A 20,747-nucleotide genomic window follows, 5' to 3' on the forward strand; every position below is an offset into this window, starting at 1 on the left:
CTGGAATCTGCTTTCCTGCTGCTCTGAGAATACACTCCCTTCTCTTGGGTGAAAGAAGCATTTATTTCAACAGATTTTTTAAATATGTGTGTGTGTTTTTTTTTGGGGGGGGAGTAGTATTTCTGTCTGATCTCAAAGGTTCCAGAGAGACAGCAGCATTAAAACCATATTTCTTTCATTTGCTGTTTCACAGAAAACATGGGTGTATTTAAATCTCTGCCCTCTGCAATATGTGTGAGCTGCTGTAGCGTGCTTGACATACCCTTCAGTCTGCAGAGACAGCATAAATTGCACATATGCTGCTAAACATGAAAGGCATGCCAGGTTGAAGCTGTTTATTTACCCTCTTCTACTTAGGCTTTTCCCACTCCTGCCTTCTAAAATGGCTGTCCAAGTCCTGATGGGAAATAGGGGGAAAGAAATCCAGGGAAGAAGGAATCGAAGATTCCTTTAGTCCAGGGATGATTGTCAGGCAGTCTGTAGGCCATTTCCAGTGGTTACCGATACTTTATCAGGCCTCCATATTCCTGCAGTTGGAGGAGATGTGGTGAATGGAGGACCACTTCCCAGGCCACGTGGTTTCTGTGGTTTCTGCCTCCCATTACAGGCTGGGGTATTGTCAGCAGACTGGAGCCTGAAAGATTCCTGGCTGTACAATTGCCTGGTCAAATGCTTAGTTTTATTCTGTTTTAGCTAGGTGGGATTTTTAAGAGGTGGGATAGAAATTCAAGAAATTAATTAATTGTGTCTCTCCCCCCCCCCCGTTTTTTTGGTTTTGTTTTTTTGCATCCTCAGCTAGATGATCACAGTACTCATTCTTTCCTTTATTGTACCATGTCTCCTCTTCAGCTCCAAACAGTCATTCTTAACTGGTCTTGTGGTGGAGAGTGTGAGTCCCCCCCCCCCGACAGCAATCTCATTTCTGGAGTAGGCATCTGTTTTGAGAGTTCTGCTGCTAAATAATTCCCCCCCCCCCGCAATCTCCTGCTTGCATCAGAGTTGTACCTTTGCAAGGCATTTAACTTTGTGCATCCTGCCGTTTATTATTTTTAACACCAGCAGCAGCCCTCCATCCTCTAAAAATTCCGCTTGCCGTAATTTGGCTGTTTTGTTGGGAGAGGAGTTTATTCCCCCCCCCTCAATAATTCGGTAAAAGCTGAATACATAATTGTTTACAGACAAAGTTTATGGTTCTTGTTTTTCCTGTTGATTTGTCTTTTTCAGCTACTTATGTCTAATACCACTTTGGCAGAGCACACAGTGCAACAGAAAATACTTTTTGCATTACAGCTAAGCTAAAAATTCTTGTTTTTGTCCTGTCTGCCTTTAAAGAAAAGTGGGGCATGATGAAACTGCTTTCTAGAGCTGTTCTGCTGAGTCTTGTTTCAGTGCATAAGGAACTATTTTCCAGTGTTCCAGGCTGTCATATATGCTAAATATATAATAGAATAGAATAGAATAGAATTTTACTTACTTTTTTTTGCCAAAGATGTTAACAACAGTAACAGACAAGTTGCAGTCTTGCAAACTCTTGAATCTTTTCCTAACTTCAAATCAAAAGTGTCACTCACAACCTTAAAAACTGCTTAAGAGTACAAGCCTATGAAACAAGTCTCACTGACTACAGTGGGGCTTGCCCCTAGGTAAGTGTCTATAGGGTTGCAGGGCTAAGACTTTCTAACACAGAAAGCAAGAAAGCGGAGCTTTAATTTGGTTCAGGGGATGTGTGCATCGCTTTGACATCGAAAAGGGAAGTTAATTGAGTTTAAACTTGACTTTTCCAGACAAATCAATTAATGCAGCTAAATGATGTCACTATGCCAAAATTAAACACAAGTGACAAGTTCTAAACCTAATTATTGTTGATGCTATCAGATGAGAATTGTTGCAGTGCTCACATACATATTATGGTAAGGTGACTGTTAACTTAAAATACAACTTTCTTGTGTAAATAGGTGTCAGATAACAACTATCCCTAGGTGTAGGTACCTCCTGGATCTGAGATGGGGAATCCATGGCCTTCCATTTGTTATTGGATTCCAACTCCCATCAGCCTCAGCCAATCTGGTCAGTGATCAACTGTTCTATGAATGCTAAAGGACTGATCACGTTGACCATTCATTTTCATTGCATGCCATAGTGAAACAACAGAACCATTATATGCCAATAAAGGTGTTGATTGATTGATTGACAACAGAACCACTGTATTGTTTATTTTTTATTGTTTATAGATCACCTCTTAGGACAGAGCCTTTCCAGGGTAACTTTCCACAGTCTAGAACAATACTTAAGATGCAGCCAATTTAAAATCAGAAAACACAATCATTGATAAATGACAGAATAATTAGGACCATAGGAAGCTGTCTTATACTGAGTCAGACCATTGATCTATCTAACTGTATCTAACTGTATACCAGCCTTTATCATCCTTGGGTTCCCAGGTACTCTTAAACTACAACTCCCACCATCCCTGACCTCTACCCTTGCTGGCTAGGAATGATGTGATTTGTAGTCCAATAACATCTGGGAACCCAAGGTTGAGAAAGGCTGGTCTTTACTGACTGTCAGTAGTTCTCCAGGGTTTCAGACAGGAGATATTCCTGGCTCTACGTGGAGATGCCATGGAATGAACCTGAGACCATCTGCATGCAAAGTGGTTGCTCTTCTGCTGACCCACAGCCATTGACGGGTCCTAATTATAACAGTAACCAGTAAAAGACATTGAAACACTCAGCTCAGTGTTGATTATTAAGTACGTATGTGGGATTGCTCACTGTGAAAGTACTGAGGCTGTGATAAGCTATTCTTTAATATTCTCGAGACTCATGTAGGCTGATGCTGCAGTCTTCAAAATGGTACTTGTCCTGCAAAGCTGGTGTTTTTGCTTTTTTGGGGGGGGGAGGGGGAGAACTGGCTTGAATGTTCTCTAGAGCAGGTGTGGGGAACCTTTGGCCCTCCCTGAGGAGCTGTGCAATCCTTGCAGATTGAGCCAGACCCATTCTTCGGTGTGCCAAGCAGATGAGCACAATTAGCAACCCGCCCCCCCCCCCCTTTGTATGCAATCCCAGATTAAAACAAGTCTGGCAATTGCAGCAAGTGGAGAAGTCAACTTCAGTCAAAAGGACTGACTTGAGAAGTCGCAGTTTCCTTTTCGGAAGCTGTAGATGGAAGCTTTTGTAGAACATGCTGGATAGTAGCAGCCCAGTTTTGCTGCTCTGCGCTTGACTCCAGCTCCCTTGTTTTATTATGGCCTGCTAGGAAAATTGTTGTTTTAACGTGTCCAATAGCTCTTTGAAGCCCATCAATCTAGTCCATTTACTTAATTCCATGCAGGGCTTTGTTCCCCGAGCGCTGTTTTAGACATCTGAGATTGGCTTAGTGAATAACGAGTTTGGATAATGGATTTGAACAGCAGCTTATTGTGTCTGGTGGAACAGTCAAACAAGTGTATCTTTTTGCCTCTTTTCATTTGGTGGCAAGTGGGCTTGTGCCAAGAACATTTGTAGCGTTCTACCTGTTAACAAATCCCTCTTAGGGTTACTGGTGCCTAATGAAGCTGTGCTGATTATAATGATGAATAAATCAAAGCCAGGATTTATCTTTCCTTACCACACCCCATGGCCCATTTTGTTTCAGTTTAGGTTCTCAGGCATTTTACAGCATTGAGGCTGTAAAATGTATTAAATGGCTTCCAGAGAAGGCAGTTGCTTAGTACTTTGGAAGGAAAGTGCCTGGTTCTGTGATTGTTCAACAGACAAACAAACAAACAAAACCCCCACAGATTCAGGGTTACTGTGAGGAAGGGATGAAATGGAAGTGTGAGAGAACCCCCACAGATTCAGGGTTACTGTGAGGAAGGGATGAAATGGAAGTGTGAGAGAGAGCTTTTTGCCCAGTTGAAAAGCTTCAGCTATCCAAGCTTGATTGATGACATGAGAAGGCGTTTTCCGTTTTCCTGACTAATAATTCCTGCATTTTATGTGATCTTTCACACAATATAATTTCACTGCTGGAAATCTAGTGCTCATTTCCATGCTAATTGCTTCCAGGGGAAAAAAAATCATTTGCAACCCAATTTACTTGGAAAAACATGGGAATTTTGCACTGTAATTTTTCATGTAATGAAATTTAGGGTGGCATCCCAGTATACAGTTCTTTCCTGCCTTTTGAAATTTAGCATGATATGGCAGTCTATCGATTTGAAAGCCACAGTTTCATAACACAGCAGGTACTGCAGTGTAAAAGAAATGTTAGAAATCAGGACAGAAGTGCTAGCATTATAACAGCAACTAGGGTTGCCAGGTCTGCTTCCAAAAAACAGTGGACAAGCGGGGGGGGGGGGTTAAATTAAATTAAATTATATATTTTCTTACAAACATTTTAACATGTATTAAAATACCATTTCATCATAAAGCTTTTGAATAAAAAATGACCACTATTTTGTGGAAAAAAAATAGTGAACATAATGTGAAAAAGTGGACTGTCCACACAAATAGTGGACACCTGGCAACCCTAACAACAACAGCAACAGCAACAACAAAACCCTAACACAATAAATTCCACATCTGAATGCAGTTGTAGGCTCCTTGAGGAAAGGGTTGGTCTAGGCCTTTTGAGAAGCCATATTGGGCCTATATTGTAAGGCTTAAGAGGCAGCTTTTTTGAACTGCCTAAAAAAGTTGAAGGGCACAATGAAAAAATAAGTGGAGTGAGTTGGGACCCCCCTTTTAAGGCCCTTATCAGGTTTGTTTGCTCAATGCAGAAGCCTTTGCTATGCCACCTGACATCTGTAGGCAGGCTTTAGGTTTTTGGATTGAATTGCTTGAAGCAACAGGAATGTTTAAAGCCCTGAAAATAGAAGTGCATTTCCCAAGGTTCCTACTGCTTTTCTGGCAGTCTGTTTAGTCTCAGTGATCAAAAGCTCTTGCAATAGCAAGGGAATGTATCTTTGTCTCCCCTCAACGTGACAAATGTGGCCATGCTAAGTAGCAAAAAGCAATAGGTGTGAGGAACCTTTGGCTCCAGATGTTGCTGAACTACCACTCCCAGCAGCCCTGGTGGCATGACCTGGAATTGTGGGAGTTGCCACAGGATCCCCACACCTGCGACAGATAATGTACTTGTTCTGTATGAGGAATCTCCTCAGCTCCAGCACAGCCAGTTAATTTCTCTCAATTTTTCTTTTGAGGGGAGTGGGGACTTGCAATCGAATGGTGGATTTTTCAAAAAGTTTAGTAATCTTTAAGAATAAATTTTGCTAGTGGGTGAGGGGTGGGGAGGAAAGGAGACTTGAAACCCTGTTGTGGAGTGACAAACATGAAAACAAGATGCTTATAGGTGAAACTTGAAAAATTAGAATATCATGGAAAAGTCCATTTATGTAAGCAATTGTTTTCATTAGCTACTGGAGTTTAATATATGAGATAGACTCATGACATGCAAAGCGAGATATGTCAAGCCTTTGTTTGTTATAATTGTAATGATTATGGCGTGCAGATGATGAAAACCCCAAAGTTGAAATTGTTAATTTGGGGTTCTCATCAGCTGTTCTCAGTCATCACAATTATAACAAAAAAAGGCTTGACATATCTCGCTTTGCATGTCATGAGTCTATCTCATATATTAGTTTCACCTTTTAAGTTGAATTACTGAAAGAAGTTAACCTTTCCACGATATTCTATTTTTTCAAGTTTCACCTGGACTCTTCCACCTTGCAGTAGAAATAGCAGCTTATTTCTACTTTTTGTACTAAAACTTGCTCCGCCTACAAAAAGTATGTGGGTGTAACTTTGGACTCCTGGAAAAATAGAGTGTAACTTAGGGCTCCTGGGAAGAGCTAAAGGCAGGTTGATTTTGAGTTCTTGTCCGTTTGAAGTACCACCCTTCTCCCACCTACTTTAATTTTCCTTATCCTTTTGGGGCATAAATCCTGTCTTGGGACTCATGTCCAGAGGTTCCTAGTATCCTCCAAACTCATTTTCTTTTGTTTCACTTTACTGTTTTATTGTTTAGAAAAGGAAGCACTCCATTTTAAATTGCTTCCTGAGAGTGCTGGCTGTCCCAAAGGCTCTGTGCTCCTGCTACAGGATGTGAAAAGTGTGAATATCTTTCCGTTTGGAGGCAAGCACCTCACTTTGTTCTAGCTCCCAAACTTCTTTGAGCATCAGAGTATAATAACTATGGGTTATATTCAACTACGTTTTACTCACTGAAATGAATTAGCATGACTTAGGTCCATTAATTTTAATTGGTCCACTCTCGGTAAACCTTAGTTGAATATCCCTCCAATACGTTATTATTTTGATCAACTAATTCCATGGTAGCCAATGCTTCCATACAACATGGACTTGAGTAAGATGCCTTTTTGAATTTCTTATACATTGTGCCTTAGAAGTGTATATACATTTGAGTGGGTCTTATATAATCGTAGAATTGTAGAGTTAGAATAAATGTCATTGGTTTTTTTTTTTAAGTATCCAAATGAAAACTCAAACTTGTTTGTTGTCCATAGGGCAAATACTAACTTTTGATTCAATATTTGTATTCTGCTTTCTGAATAGTGTTGAGTTCTATTATTATCATTACAGTATTATTATTATTATTATTATATACACCGCCCATTTGGCTGGGTTTCCCCAGCCACTCTGGGCAGCTCCCAACACAATAAAAACACAATACAGCATTAAACATTAAAAACTTCCCTAGTATAGTAGCTTTTACAGTAGTGGTGTAGTGGTTAAGAGCGGTAGACTCGTAATGTGGTGAACCGTGTTCGCGTCCCTGCTCCTCCACATGCAGCTGCTGGATGACCTTGGGCTAGTTACACTTCTTTGAAGTCTCTCAGCCCCACTCACCTCACAGAGGGGAGGAAGGGAAAGGAGAATGTTAGCCGCTTTGAGACTCCTTAGGGTAGTGATAAAGCGGGATATCAAATCCAAACCCCCCTTCTTCTTCTTTAAAGGTAGCAATTTTTTCTATCAATCTAATCATCTCAAAATCACAATGGCATATAAATAAATACATTTGGGGTGTATGGGGTTCAAATGGCAGGGGCAAGTTGTTGTTTTTAAGCCTCTCTTTGTCTTTCTTGCCCGCTCCCCACCCCTAACCAACTCCATGGCTGTTTTAAATTGTAAATACCCTGTAAATATCCTATTTTTAATTTGTGTGTGTGTCATGTCTAGTCTAACCTTGGTAGACTACTTGGTTTTGGCCAACCTTATGTATTTTTCTGCTTGTGGGGTGAATTTTTCATCTCTGGGTCAGTGCATTTCTTGAACACATACATTAAGCTGCCTTGTGCCTACTCAGATCATTGATCCACCTAGCTCAGTGTTATATTCTGTATAGACTGGCAGCAGCTTTACAGGATTTGAGAGAGAAGACTTTGCAGTTTTACCTAGAGATGGGAGCGATTGAACCTGGGGCCTTGTCACTGAGCCATGGTCTGTTCCTGAAAACATAGTGTACAAGCTGCCCTGTTCCAGTCCAGGCATGTTGTCAATAACAGTTTCTGATGCTACTTGTGGTGTCTGTGCTACGCAGTGGCCATCCATTATGGCTCTACTACATTACATACCCATCTTAATTGTAGATCACCCTCAAGAAGGGGCACATTATGTGCATTGCTTCGGGAAATTCTCTTTATTCAGGCACATATGTGCTGCATAAATTAGCAAAGCAGTCTATCTTTTTCCTTAAGTTGTCATCTGTTACACTAAAGATGTTTTTAAGATTTTTATTTTCAATGGAAGTGATTTCATCAGATGACTATGATTCCTTCGTAACACATTAAACTTTGTGATTGTTGTATTATGTCTCTGTGTGCGTGTATCATCATCATCATCATCATCATCATCATGTTTGAGATAGAAGATAAATACTTACTAAAAAACAAACAAATGCTGCCTTAAACCCTAAACTAGGCCATTCTGTTTTTAGACAAGCAGGTAATTGGTCTCATAGCAGAATAGTGCTGGTGTGAATGCCAAGAATGATAGGGTAATGTCTGACTTCTGTGTTCCAGACCAGACATAACTGTACCAGATCTCTCTTTAATCATTTTTTACTAGTTATAAACAGATGGGACATTTCATGGTGCCAAATAATTCTTTCTCTTTTTTAAATGGTTGCTAAAGTGTTGTTGTTGTTGTTGTTGTTGTTGTTGTTGTTGTTGTTGTTGTTGTTGAACAAAACAGAAGTTTATTTCCCTTCTCACAGGTTTGAAATTTTTGTTTAGGGGAAATGTGGTTGATTTGCTCCTGTTTTTAAACTTAGTGCTTCAGGACTGATTCTTCTGTTCATTTTTGGATAAGCTGATCACCTCAGTGGATGAATTTAGTGATCATTTTCATACAATGCATGTTTTCTTATGGATACAGGGCTAAGGCTTAACAGTTTGAGGACAGGAGAGCAGACCAGAAACCCAGGTGGGCTCCAATACTGTACTGGAAGTGAATAGGAAAAAATTATTTTTTGGGAGGTAAACTGCTAGGAGGCAGGTGGCTCTGCGCACCTCACCTGTACGACTCTTTTTACTGTTTAAATCAAACCAGAGGCTCACCGACATTTGAAAAGGGGCTCATTGGGTTTTGCTTTGCGAGAGAGGCTTGGTGGATGTGATTGTCAAAGTTATTTTTCTTGATCTTGGGAAGGAAGTTCCCCAGGATAGGTAGGTAAATTGGTCGTTCTGCTTGGTCCTGGTTAGGCTTCATCTGGAGAACTCTGGTGTGGTATTCAATGGACGTTTTACTCACAGCCGACCTATTGAAATTAATGGACCTGACTTAGTCAAGTTCATTCATTTCAATGTGTCCAGTCTGAGTAAATTTTAGCTGAATACCTCCCTCTGTTTTGGGCCTTGTCCATTTAAAGACTGTAGAGATGGATTGTTGGAGAGGAGGTGTGACAGGAAAGCAACAAAGGTAATAAAAAGGTTGAAATGTGAGAGCCTTGAATGAAGAGGAAGGGGGGGGGGGCAAGGCGGATTGGGCATGTTCAGACCTGAGGAGGAGAAATAGCAGTTTTCAAATGGTCTTAAGCTACAGGAAGGAAGATTGAAGCTAAGTATTAGGGAAAGTCTTTCTGACTATGAGATTATGCTGGGGAGCATGTTCTCAAGGTTGGTTTTAAAAGCTTTAACAATTGAAGAGTTTAAAGAGAAGCTGGAGAAATACCTGTTTGGGATGATTAAGTTATGGCTAATCTAGCTTTAGTGCAGCAGGAGCCTGCAACTAGATCACAGGTTTTCAAACTTTGCCCTAGTGAGCCAAGTTTTGAGCCTTTCCAGTGTTACTGGAGACAAAGTGAAAACATGGATCAGCTAGTGGCACAAAGGTTGGGTGGCCATCTGTCATGTATGATCTAGCTGAGATTTCTGCATTGCCGGGGGTTGGACTAGATGACCCTCAGGTTCCTTCCAGCTCTACGATTCTATGATTCTATGATCTGTGTCCTGGTAAACCAGGGCTGTCCTATACATAATGCAGAATGAGGTGGTATAATTGTGGTCACAGAGGTTGTGAATATTCCAAGTATGTGTAAATCTCCCTGCTTGTAATAAATTAGCACATCAAAGAGAGAGAAGGAGCTGTTCTCAACCTTTCCATAAGATATAAACAAGCAGGTTTTTTTTTTTTTTTTAGGGAGCAGGAATAAGAGAGGTTGCACCTGACACCTCTCCCTAACCTTCTAGTTTTCTGCTTTCATTGAGCTTTTTTGATGAGATAATATTCAAAAATGTTATCCCCTCACATTCAGCCTGTAAGCTAGCCCTATTAATTTCATACTGCCACCTCCCCTCCCGCATTACAAATTCACAGGACCCGTTTACGATCACCAGAGTGCCTTCCAGGAAGGTGCCTGACGATTGTAAAAAGGTTGTGCCAGAGCAGAGGCACTTTGGCACGACCCTTTTATGATTGTCAGGCAAGTTATTTGCCAGTAGTCAAAGGGTTGCACCAAAGTGTGGGATATAAAGATAGAGCAGTCAAGTCCAACATTTCCTGTTTGCTAGAATGGGCACACAGAGGATGTGGCTCCAAACATTCAAACATTCAAACCTGTGGGAGCCACCCCCCCCCCCGAGTACGACCAAGTAGATGGGCATGACCCAGATAAAAGCTCAGCCATCTCTCTCTCTCTCTCTCTCTCTCTCTCTCTCACTCTCACTCTCTTGGCTCTTTGCCTGCACATGGCTCATCCTTAACAAAGGATGTAGGCCCATGTTGTAAGTCCGAGACTTAGCTCAGTTTAATCTTCAAATGTACCTGTAACTGCAACTTAAGCCTGCCTTCAGATTGCTGCTGAATGTTGTGGGGTGTAAGGGGCAGTGATTACATGCTCAATCCCCTCCTTTTCTAGGAGAGATTGTTTATGATCGTCAGGCAAGATCCTGTAGGGCGCTTTGCCAGTAGTCAAAAGGGTTGTGCCAAAGCACCTCTGGGAGGCTGTGCCTGCCGCCCCGGGAAGCGGTGAGGAGGCAGTGCCAGGCAAAGCTGCGAGGTGGGGAGCAAGCGAGTGGGCGGGATGGGGGTGGGCGGTGGGGGGTGTAAGCAGGCAAGCAGCAGCAGCAGGATGGTAGAGGCACAGTGCCCTTTCCCCTAGAAATAAAGCACTGGTTCTGAGTAAAACCGGAATATACCCCCTGCATGTGTAGAGCAAGCCTAAGAGAGGTAACAGCCACATGGGCTCTTGAGGGTAGAAAATCTAAGTGGCCTCCTTGGCAATTGTCTAATAAAATGGACTGCTTTGTTCCCTGATGGCCTAGTCAAGACAGATACAATCTAGGCTGAGGAGAGCTATGCCAGAATGTCTGCTGTGCCTTTTTAGAGAAGCTCTTGAATGTGATGTGGATTCAGATTTCTGATCACCAGAGTATGGCTTGGCAATCAATAGTGTCCTGTGGGCTGCTGAACTGTGTTTGGGGTGATGGTGAGCAGCAGACATTGTAGGCTGCAAACAACTTCCCCTGATGGCCATGTGATTTGAGGAGAGGTGGTAGGCCAAGCTTGAAGCCCTTTCACGTGTGCGATTATCAGAAGTTTAAAGGACAGGGTTCCTGCATTTCTGATAGTTTTACATAATAGGTTTTTTAAAATAAATAAATAAATAAATAAGTGCAGCTTGTTCTCCAGGGATGAGAAAAGCTGTGCCTTCTGCAATTTGCTCTTCTACTACACATCTGAGAAACGTACAGGAATCTTATTCTCGTTTGCATATGGTTACCCTAGATACTATTTCATGTGGCGCATAAACATATTGTACTGTATCTCCAAAATAACTGAAATGTCTATTTATCCCTGATGGTTTTGATCTGTGATAGCTGGAAACAATTGCTTGACCTTAGTGAAGCTTGCAAGTTGTGAGAGTACAGCTGCTGCTGCTGCTGCTGCTGCTGCTTCCCCGCCCCCTGTAATACGCCTTCATATCACCAGTAAAATAAAAACTGAAGGGTGCTGAGATCAATGGACCACTTTAGCAAACGGGAAATGGCTGTGGAGGCAAAACTGTGTGCAAGCCAATGGTTACAGGGAATATGGGAAACAGGAAGTCTTGTCCTGTTAAGAGATCATTTGACCCTAGTGCACTTTCTGCCTGATTTTCATAGCGCTCTCTGTATAACTTCAATATTTAACACACTCAGAATGCCTGACAGATTGCAGAATTGTGAATATATATATACATTCCAGTCTAAGCTTTCTAAATGAAGGGGGGCGGGGCGGGAATGATTGTAAAGGGAGTTGGGGAGGAAAGAAAAAAACAACAAGAATAAGTGACCCTGTTATTTCTTTAGTAGAAGACTCCTTCAAAGCAAAACCTCCCAATTCCCCGCGTGCGGAGTGGGTGCTGCAGCCTAGACCTACACCGCCCAAAGGGAGAGACCTGAACGCTTGGAACCGACTCAAGGACCAGTCTTTTGGTAGGAAAAAAACATTTTGCACGGATGGCCAGTCACGGTCAGCAGAGCAGAATGACTGCCACATTGTGTTCTCTTTCTGTCTCTCTCTCATCTCTGTTTTTCCTGTCTCCCACTTCCATAGCAGATTACCCACAACCCTGATGTTCTCTGTATAAGCCTGATGTTCTGTATGGGGACATGTGGGCGGGTGGGGGGGGGGAAGAGTCGGGGCTATTGACTTTACTGTATGTCATTTACTGATGTTGAGGACTTGTGGTGCTGACATCAGCACATCCAGTTTTGCGTAGCTTCTTCTATTTGCACAACTGCCTTGGAATGGGAGAGCCCCTCCTGCCTTCCTATCTGCATTTCCAGGTTTATCCTTGGAGTTGAACTTCCTAGATATTGTGGGTTAAAATGTTCCTGCTATAGGACAAGGGATGGTTTGAACTGCAAACTCTTATATAGCAGGTGCAACATCCAGCTTAGGGATGGGGAAACTCAGGCCTGCGGGCAAAAAATTGGATGTCTGGGCCTCTCTACCTTGGGACTCTCCCCAGGAGTATACCTTTTCCTCAGGCTACACACCTCACTAGGCCTGCTTTGCAGCCTCCTTGGGTGTTTTCCCCTGGCTGGAATGTGTCCTAGAACTCTGGCAGTGCTTCCTGCTTGCCTGGATGGAGGATAGATAGGAGTTGTGTAGAAACTAGCCTGCTGTACAAAGGTGAAGGTCACATTTGTGGTTCTCCTCACATTTGTCCCTGCCCTTACTTGCCACCGACATTTGGCCCTTGGAAGGGTGTCCTTAAAGGAAGGAGGTTCCTTGCCCTGCAGTTGGTTAACGGGGGTAGTTCGACTGTCCCGTTGAGTTTGGCTGTCCCTGTGCTCAGGGATGAAGCTGCAAGTGACAGGCCTTAGAGGCATTTCCTGGTTTGTTTTTTTCCCAGCAAGCGAGAGAGTGCTTGTTTGTTGGTCGCCTTCATCCTCCTGCTCTGGATGCAAGACACCGCTGTGTGAGAGCTTTATTCATCAGAAATGCCTACTGCTTCCTTGCTTTCCTGCTTTGCTCCTGCCAAAAGCCAGTGATGCTGGAGCACAGTGGCTGAGTTTTTGAAAAGGCTGTGTCTGGGTTTATTTAGTTTGTAAATGGGAGAGTTGTTCTGAGTCCTAGAGTCCCTTCTCCCCCCACCTGGGTGGCAGAGTAGAAGATTTAGCAAGGCCAGCATTTGCAAAATTTCCAGCATGTTTTATTTATTTTAATTTTTGCAGGTGGCATTTATTTAGAGGAAAACCACACGAGATGTCTTGGCTAGGGGCTTATTGGTCACTGTTGTTGCTGCTGTTGTTTAAATATGTCCAATGCTTCTTCCAGCTTTGCTTCCAGAGCTCTGTCATTTGAGTTACAAGAGATACTGCTGGTTCATTTTAAATAAATTCCTGAATAATAACTTCACACATTGCTGGTAAAGGAGGCAAGGTTGAGGTTATTAAGGGGATTCTGCTGGTTTCTGTTCCTCACTGTGGCAGCTAACTGCCTTTGTGTGGCTTTGGTGTGATTCTCCATGACCCATGTGAAACCAAAGGCAGTTTTCCACCTTGCTTTGAAGGACATAGGTGTGCTGTCACAAGCACTTTAAAGAACCGTGAAGTTGCTCTGTGGTTGTTGCTTTGGCATAGCCTACATGTGCCCAAGTGACTGGTGGATTTAGAAAACTGGGAAACTGCTTTAGCTTACAAGTCCTGCCTTTTATGCTCCAGTGGTTGGAGAATTGGATGGAGACTTGTGGTTGGCTCTATTCCTTGGTCATGGTTTCTCTGAGTCATCATAAGCAAGTTGTTGTCTCTCTTGACTTGGATTTCTTGCTTGTAGGAGAGGAATAGCCATGGCCCACAGGTTGGTAATAAGGTCAGAGGGAAAAAGGAAATGATAGTATCCATCCTGATCAGGGGCGTCGCGGGGGGGGGGACGGGGGGGGGCCCGGGCAGTGCCCCTGCTGGGGGTGACACACTGGGGGCGGCCCCGCCCACTGGGCTTAAAAAAAATTACTTTTTTTAATAAAAAAAATTAGGCTATTTTCGGCACTGCCAGGGTGGAGCCGCAGGGGCGGCCAGCGAGGAGGGGTGTCACCCCCCCTCGCTGGCCGCCCCTGCGGCTCCGCCCCAGCATCGCCGAAAATAGCCCCCCCTTCCAGCGGCGCAGCTCGGCATGGAGGCAAGGGGCGACCAGCGAGGTGGGGTGCCACCCCCTCCTGGCTGGCCCGCCCCTTGCCTCTTTGCCGAGCTCCGCTGCTGGCTGGCTTGTGGAGCCGGGGCATGGAGAGGGGCTGTCCCTCTCCCTGCCCCGACTTGCACTCCGCCAAGGGAGCCCAGGCGGCGGATTCGGGAGTCTTTGCAGCCCGCAAAAACTCCCGAATCCGCCCCCCAGCACCCCTTCGTGCAGCGGCTGCTAATGCAGGCATGAGCAGCCGCGGCATGAAGGGGTGCCGCCGCCGGGCGGAGGCTTCGGGAGTCTCCCGAATCCGCCGCCCGGCACCCCCGGGGGCAGGGCGTCACGTGCGTCATGACGTCATGACGCACACACCGCAATGCCCCGCTCCCAGGGGTGCCTCTTGGCTTCCCGCCCCCGGCAGCCAAGGGGCTAAGAACGCCCCTGATCCTGATAACATCAAACAGGTAACATTAGATATAGGTGGCTGCACAATTTTACCCGAAAGGGTTCTTAAAGAACCATCCCTTCGGGGAACAGACAGGGCGAAGCAGAATATATAAGTGCACACGATCACAGTGTTACCTTATGACTTTCGACAGCTTCACCCTTGTCCTTTTAATTATCCCAGTGATTTTAAATGTTTTATACTGTGATGCCAATAAAGGTATTTGATTTGATTTGATTTGATTTAGGTGGCTGTAGATGGAGTATCTTCTACTTGAATTACCTGCTTGTGTTTGCACAAAGGAGCAAAATAGTTGCTGTTCTTGATAACAGAAGGTGTGAAGTGAAGGTGCTTTTTGGGCATCATGACATATATGACGGGAGTGAAAATGAACATTCTCACCTCTGCTTAGGAAGCAAATGTGGGTAGTGGTGGAAATTTTCCAAAAGGCCCTTGCGCAAGGGAGTACATGTACCTCTTAGTCTTCCAGAACAACATGCCCTTGCTTCAGACCGGGGTACATGAGCATGGCCTGCCCTCAAGGTTGGCTCTGTGGCGTTTGGTACGAAGCAGGAGCAGACATCTGTTTGCCTTGAACAAAGCTGTGCAGAATGTTCAGCCCAAGTGGCAATTTGCTCCAGAGTACATGGCCAGCAATGTTTGGCCAATGCGTAGAAGTGGTACAATTATTCATGGTAAATTGATTTGTGTCAATGTGCATTATAGTCAAGGTAGGGAGTTTTAAGACTAAAAAAGAAGTCATACCTGCTGAGTGCTGTTGTCTTGCAATGTCATTCCGTTAGCTGTTCCTTCTCAGCACAAGTGGAACTGGGCTGGATGGACCTGCATAGTTTTATTATGCAATTTGTGTAGCTGATGGGACATGATCTGCGCCAGCAGTAACAACAAACCTTGGCTTTGTGTAGCAACTCCTGGGGCACACAATAATTTCTCCTTCCTCTCTACTGCAGGACTTTTGCAGTTTGGGTGACATTTGGCTTTTATACACTGTGGGTCTGTTTACTGAGTCTTCTGGCTCCTTGGTTTTATCCCAGGCACCAGCCCTTGCATATGAAATGCCTCATTCTTGCTTTAGCTGCTGCATAAGAATGATCCTCTCGTTGGCTGCGCCTGAGTAAAGGGATGGGCTGCCACAAAATGTGAAATGTAGGAGAATATGAGAGGCCTCTGGGAGCTTTTTGCATAGGGCTTTTGCTCTTTTAGATGTTTTTGACATCCAATCAGACTAGTAGGGCAGATTCATAGTTAAGACTTTACATCCTTTTATATTGAGGAAATAAGGCTATTTGGACACAACAATTCTCTACCATTTCTTTCTTCTTCTCCCTGCTGGTGAAGATTGGGGGGAAATGACTTTAAGGATGGGTTCCTGTCATGGGCATAGCCATGATTTTTGTTGGGGTGGGGACAGGCTTTTGTTAGGGGAAGCAGAACCTCAGATTTGTATTTATTTTTATTGATTTTGATTGACTAACGGGGGGGGGGGGCAGCTGCCCACCTTGGCTATGCCCATGGTTCCTGTTTTACCAGCTCCCTTCACTCAAGACTATCATGCGGGGACTAGTTTCCCATTAGGCTTGTGCATGGATCCCTTCTCCACTCAGTCTTTCCTGTGGTCCTGAACTGTGACCCTTGGATCGTGCTAATTTACCATGTGCTGTCCTAGATCTGTTCCTGAATCAATTCAAGGGCAGGGCTAAGGGTTTTTAACAACCCTATTTTAACATAAAATAAAATAAAATCCTTTCAGTAGCACCTTAGAAACCAACTAAGTTTGTTCTTGGTATGAGCTTTCATGTGCATGCACACTTCTTCAGATACCATCAAACTGGTGTGTATCTGAAGAAGTGTGCATGCACACGAAAGCTCATACCAAGAACAAACTTAGTTGGTTTCTAAGGTGCTACTGGAAGGATTTTTTTAATTTATTTTGTTTTGACTGGCAGACCATCCTACCTGTAACTGGACCTATTTTAACATGTTCGTAACAAAGGGTTTAAAAATAAAATCAGAATTCTCCCAATTAAGGGAATGCAATGGAAACCATTTGCGAAGGTGCAGCAACTGGCACTGTGCAGGATTGAATATTTCTACTTAACAGCTGTTAAACAGGAGGATATGATCCTGTGTGGTGGTGCTCCTATGTCAGCAGCTTCCCTCTGTGCAAGGGAAGTTGCTTGTGAAAGCGCAGTGCTGCGCAGGATCAGATCCTCCTGCTTGACGGGATCTTATCCTGCTTCTCACTTCAGAGGGTGAGAAGTAATAATAGCCTAGTGGGGAAGGAACCCCCCCCCTTTCTCTTGCAAAGAGGCAGCTGCCCAGTCGTTGGCCTCATTTTTGCGTTTTTTCCTTGTTCTCACTCATGCCTGCCTCTCCTTCTTTCTTTCTTTCCTTCTTTCTTTCCTTCTTTCTTTCCTTCTTTCCTTCCTTCCTTCCTTCCTTCCTTCCTTCCTTCCTTCCTTCCACCTTGGGTGGATCTGGCCTTCTCAACCCAATCTGTAGCAATCTGGGTATGTCTCAACCTGACTCAACCAAGGTCTGAATCCCCCCAAATAGGCCTGATTTGTCTTGGGGTCCAGGCCTCAGCCGAATCCAGGGCACCCTACTTCCCGGCCCAGCAGTGCCCTCCCCACCCACAACACTGTTATGATTGTTTTTGCAGGAATAATAATAATAATAATAATAATAATTATTATTATTATTATTGCTATCTGTATTGCATTAGTTGCCTAAAGACCTTGGCTAGGATGTGATGGGAGTTGTACAAACACTTTGTAAATTACAGCTGAACTTTGGGAGGTGATCCCATGGTGGCATTTGGTGTAGGAGGCATTCGCTTCCCTTGTTCTCCTTCTCCTCCTCTCCATGGGTAGAGGGAAGAAAATAACGTATTTTGGAAGATGGATCCTTCAGTATATTTACAGTACCATATGACTTGTTTCTTCTTGCAGTTTGTTTTAGCCTTTGCTGCCTTGTTTGCTTCATAAATTGATGAGAACTGTAGTTTGCAGCCAGTCCTGAAGCTCAGTTAAGCCCCAAAATGAGGATAATAGAGGCAAACCAATTTCATGAATGGAAGGTTCAGGAAGTATTCAGAGAATCACAGAATTGTAGAGTTGAAAAGGAAGACGAAGGTCATCTAGTCCAACTCCCTGCATTGCAGGAATCTTTTGCCCAACTTTGGGCTTGAACCCATGACCCTGAGATTAAGAGTCTCATGTTCTACTAACTGAGCTATATTTTCTTTGCCTCGGAAACCTTATTTTTCACTTGGAATTATGAAGCTAATAAAGTCTCTCTGCTACACTATAATTAATATAAAGCAAAAACTTAAATGTCCTAGGGTAGGAAAGGGACGCTACCATTCCCATCCCAGAGAAGATGAAAATCAGGGCCTAGCATTTTGATAATTTTAAAAAGGAAATATAAGGCACCAATGGTTAGATCTTTAGAATTGTGCAGAGACTCTGCTTGGTTGACGGCATATCAATTTTTTTGCACCCCTCCCCCCGGCTTCAGTTCTGATCCATCTGTACAATGAAGATAAATTGTGTTTTGCCTTTATCTTGCTAACATCCACCCCACCAGTCCAGCTTGTCAGGACAGGATATCATCTTTGCAGTTTTCATACATATATGTGTATGAAAGGGGTAGAGCATCTGCTCTGGAAGCAGAAGGTCCCGGTTTCAATCCGTGTATCTCTGAAACCCCAGCCAGTCTGTGTAGTGCATCAGTACTTAGACGGATCAATAGTCTGACTTGGTATGTTGCAGTTTCCCTGCCTTGCTACAGCACACAGTGCAAAACTAGATCCTGTTGCAGCCTTATAGGGGTGGGGGTTTATTATTTATACCCTGCCCGTCTGGCTGGGTTTCCCCAGCCACTCTGGGTGGCTTACAACACATAAAAAACTTGTAAAACAGTAGACATTAAAAATTTCCCGATACAGGGTTGCCTTCAGATGTCTTCCTAAAAGTCAGGTGGTTGTTTATTTATTATTAAGATTTATATAGCACCCTTCATCATAAGATCTGAGGATGGCTCACAGAATAAAATGCAGGATAAAAACAAGTAAATAAGTAAAACAAAACAGCAAAACAATAACCCCCCACTTCCCACAGACACATTTAAAAGGCTGTAGATAAATAGGTACAGCTCCAGCGGGAAGGTAAATGGCATTTCTGTGTGCTGCTCTGGTTTGCCAGAAGCGGCTTAGTCTTGCTGGCCACATGACCCAGAAGCTGTCTGCAGACAAACACTGGCTCCCTCAGCCTATAGAGCGAGATGAGCGTGCAACTGCAACCCCAGAATCGTCCGCGGCTGGACCTAACGGTCAGGGGTACCTTTACCTTTAGAATATTATTCAGCTAAAAGAGGGTTTTTTTCAGAATAGTGAATCTTGATCTAAGAGCAGAAATGATGTGGAATCCACTCCTGCCCTTTACTTCCTGTCCTCTCATTTGCAAGAAACGATGCCCGAGTTTCTAATTTGTACCTTTCCAGCTTTATCTCTGGGCTCTTGGTCCTTAAAATGCCCTCCTCTGTTCCACTGAAGAGCTTGTTCAAAGGGCTTCTTAGGCCTTGTCAAGTTGTATTTTAAACTTCTTCATGATAAGCTCATCAGTCTCCTTAATCCTCTTCCTGACTATCTGACTTTTTAAAAAGACTTTCCCACTTACTCTGAAGGAGAAAATTGAGGAATCGTCTTGGGCATTGATAATAAACTGTGTGATAGCAGTGAGGTCATCACATTGCTGATAGTAACTCCTGCAAGGGAATGTGCCCACAAACTGGTACAACTGCTGAGTTACTACGATATATCAAGAATGGTAACCTTTCTTCTCCTCAGGCAGAGTTATAACTTGACCTTCAGATGTAAGCAGACAACCCATGAAGAAGAAGAAATAACAGTGGTATCAGGGTTTGCATATGAACCCTGGATGTAATTGCTTGTTTGTAGCCCCTGCTCCCCCGGTGAAATATCTGTATGAATTCTTGGGGCTGTGATTTTGTTTGTTTCAGTTCTTCTTCCCAAACCCCACCCTAATGCCAGCTGAGTGCAATTCAAATCACCCTCTGTTCATTCCTGTGAGATATCGCCGTGAAATCTTACAGTTACCAGAATCAGCACTGACAGAGCAATCCTGTGCATGTCTAAGCTGAACAACACTGAGTTCAATGGGTCTTATCCCCTGGTGTGTATAGGATTGCAGTTTGAACAAGTCACTGTCTGTTTTAGGTCCCTGCTTAGGTCTCCATTTCTGGCTCACATGAGTATTAATGAACTAGGAGAGCAAATTCCTTTTCACATACTTATTTTTTATGTAAACGTATGTAACTTTAGAAGAAAGCCACAAAAGTGTATGCATTAAAGACTAACTGGTCTCTGGTAGCATCCTTTAGCTACAGACTTCACTCCACTCTTTCAGCAAACATAAACCTTGATGGAAGAAGGTTTGAAGGCATGTGTTTGAGTTTGGGTAAGAGAAAGAAAGAAAGAAAGAAAGAAAGAAAGAAAGAAAGAATATGCCTGCCTGCATGCGAAGGAGATGATTTTTATCAGGATTCATTTTCTCTTGGGGATGGAGGGAGTAGAGCACAGTGTTCTTTTTGGGATACATTACAAAGACATTTCCGTTGCACATTCCTCCCTGTATCTGTAACCTTTTAAAGGAAGAAAAGAGCAGTGTTGCTTTAGGGAAAACAAAAAAAACAAAAACTCAGGCTATGTGAGATGCTTATGAGCTTCTTTCTAACTTGTGATTAGTCAGTACCACTTCCTACCCAGAGTTGTAGTCCTCAGACTCCTTAACATTTTAGGAGTGAGGTGCTTTCTTATCAATACTGTCTTCTTTTGAAGCAGCTAGGATGGGAAGCTCACTTTTGGAGCTGATGTGTTGATTGAGTTGGTGAATGTGTCATTTCAGATGTGAGAGTCTGTGTCCATGTGCTCTTCCTCTTCACTCTTGTGCACCTTATTTCCATTCTACGTTGTATCTTAAGCCACATTCCAGCCTATTAAACTATGGTTGTACATCACAGAAAGTGGTTTTAAGACAGTTTTATGGAAGTAGTATATGGTATTAAGGAAGGCAAGAGAGGGGAAAGAGGAGCAGCAAAGCAACATTGGTTTGACCAGGATTGTTAAGTTTGAACTGAGCAGTTCAGGGAGG

General features: G+C 43.4%; 1 protein-coding gene across 5 annotated transcripts in view; it reads left to right on the forward strand.

Moving 5' to 3' along the window:
- LRP1 (LDL receptor related protein 1) overlaps positions 1-20,747 on the forward strand; it is a 314,902-nt gene that overhangs the window by 23,348 nt on the left and 270,807 nt on the right. For 3 of the 5 annotated variants that reach the window (XM_033137230.1, XM_033137222.1, XM_033137247.1), the window contains exon 2: positions 11,795-11,920. The exons of 1 other annotated variant lie outside the window; for it this stretch is intronic. In XM_033137230.1, coding sequence (XP_032993121.1) covers positions 11,795-11,920 — 126 coding nt within the window. The remainder of the gene's footprint in view (positions 1-11,794; positions 11,921-20,747) is intronic. One more of the 5 variants, XM_033137238.1, reaches the window with a different exon arrangement.

The sequence above is a fragment of the Lacerta agilis genome, chromosome 2, assembly GCF_009819535.1.
Source record: "Lacerta agilis isolate rLacAgi1 chromosome 2, rLacAgi1.pri, whole genome shotgun sequence".
NCBI lineage: Eukaryota > Metazoa > Chordata > Lepidosauria > Squamata > Lacertidae > Lacerta > Lacerta agilis.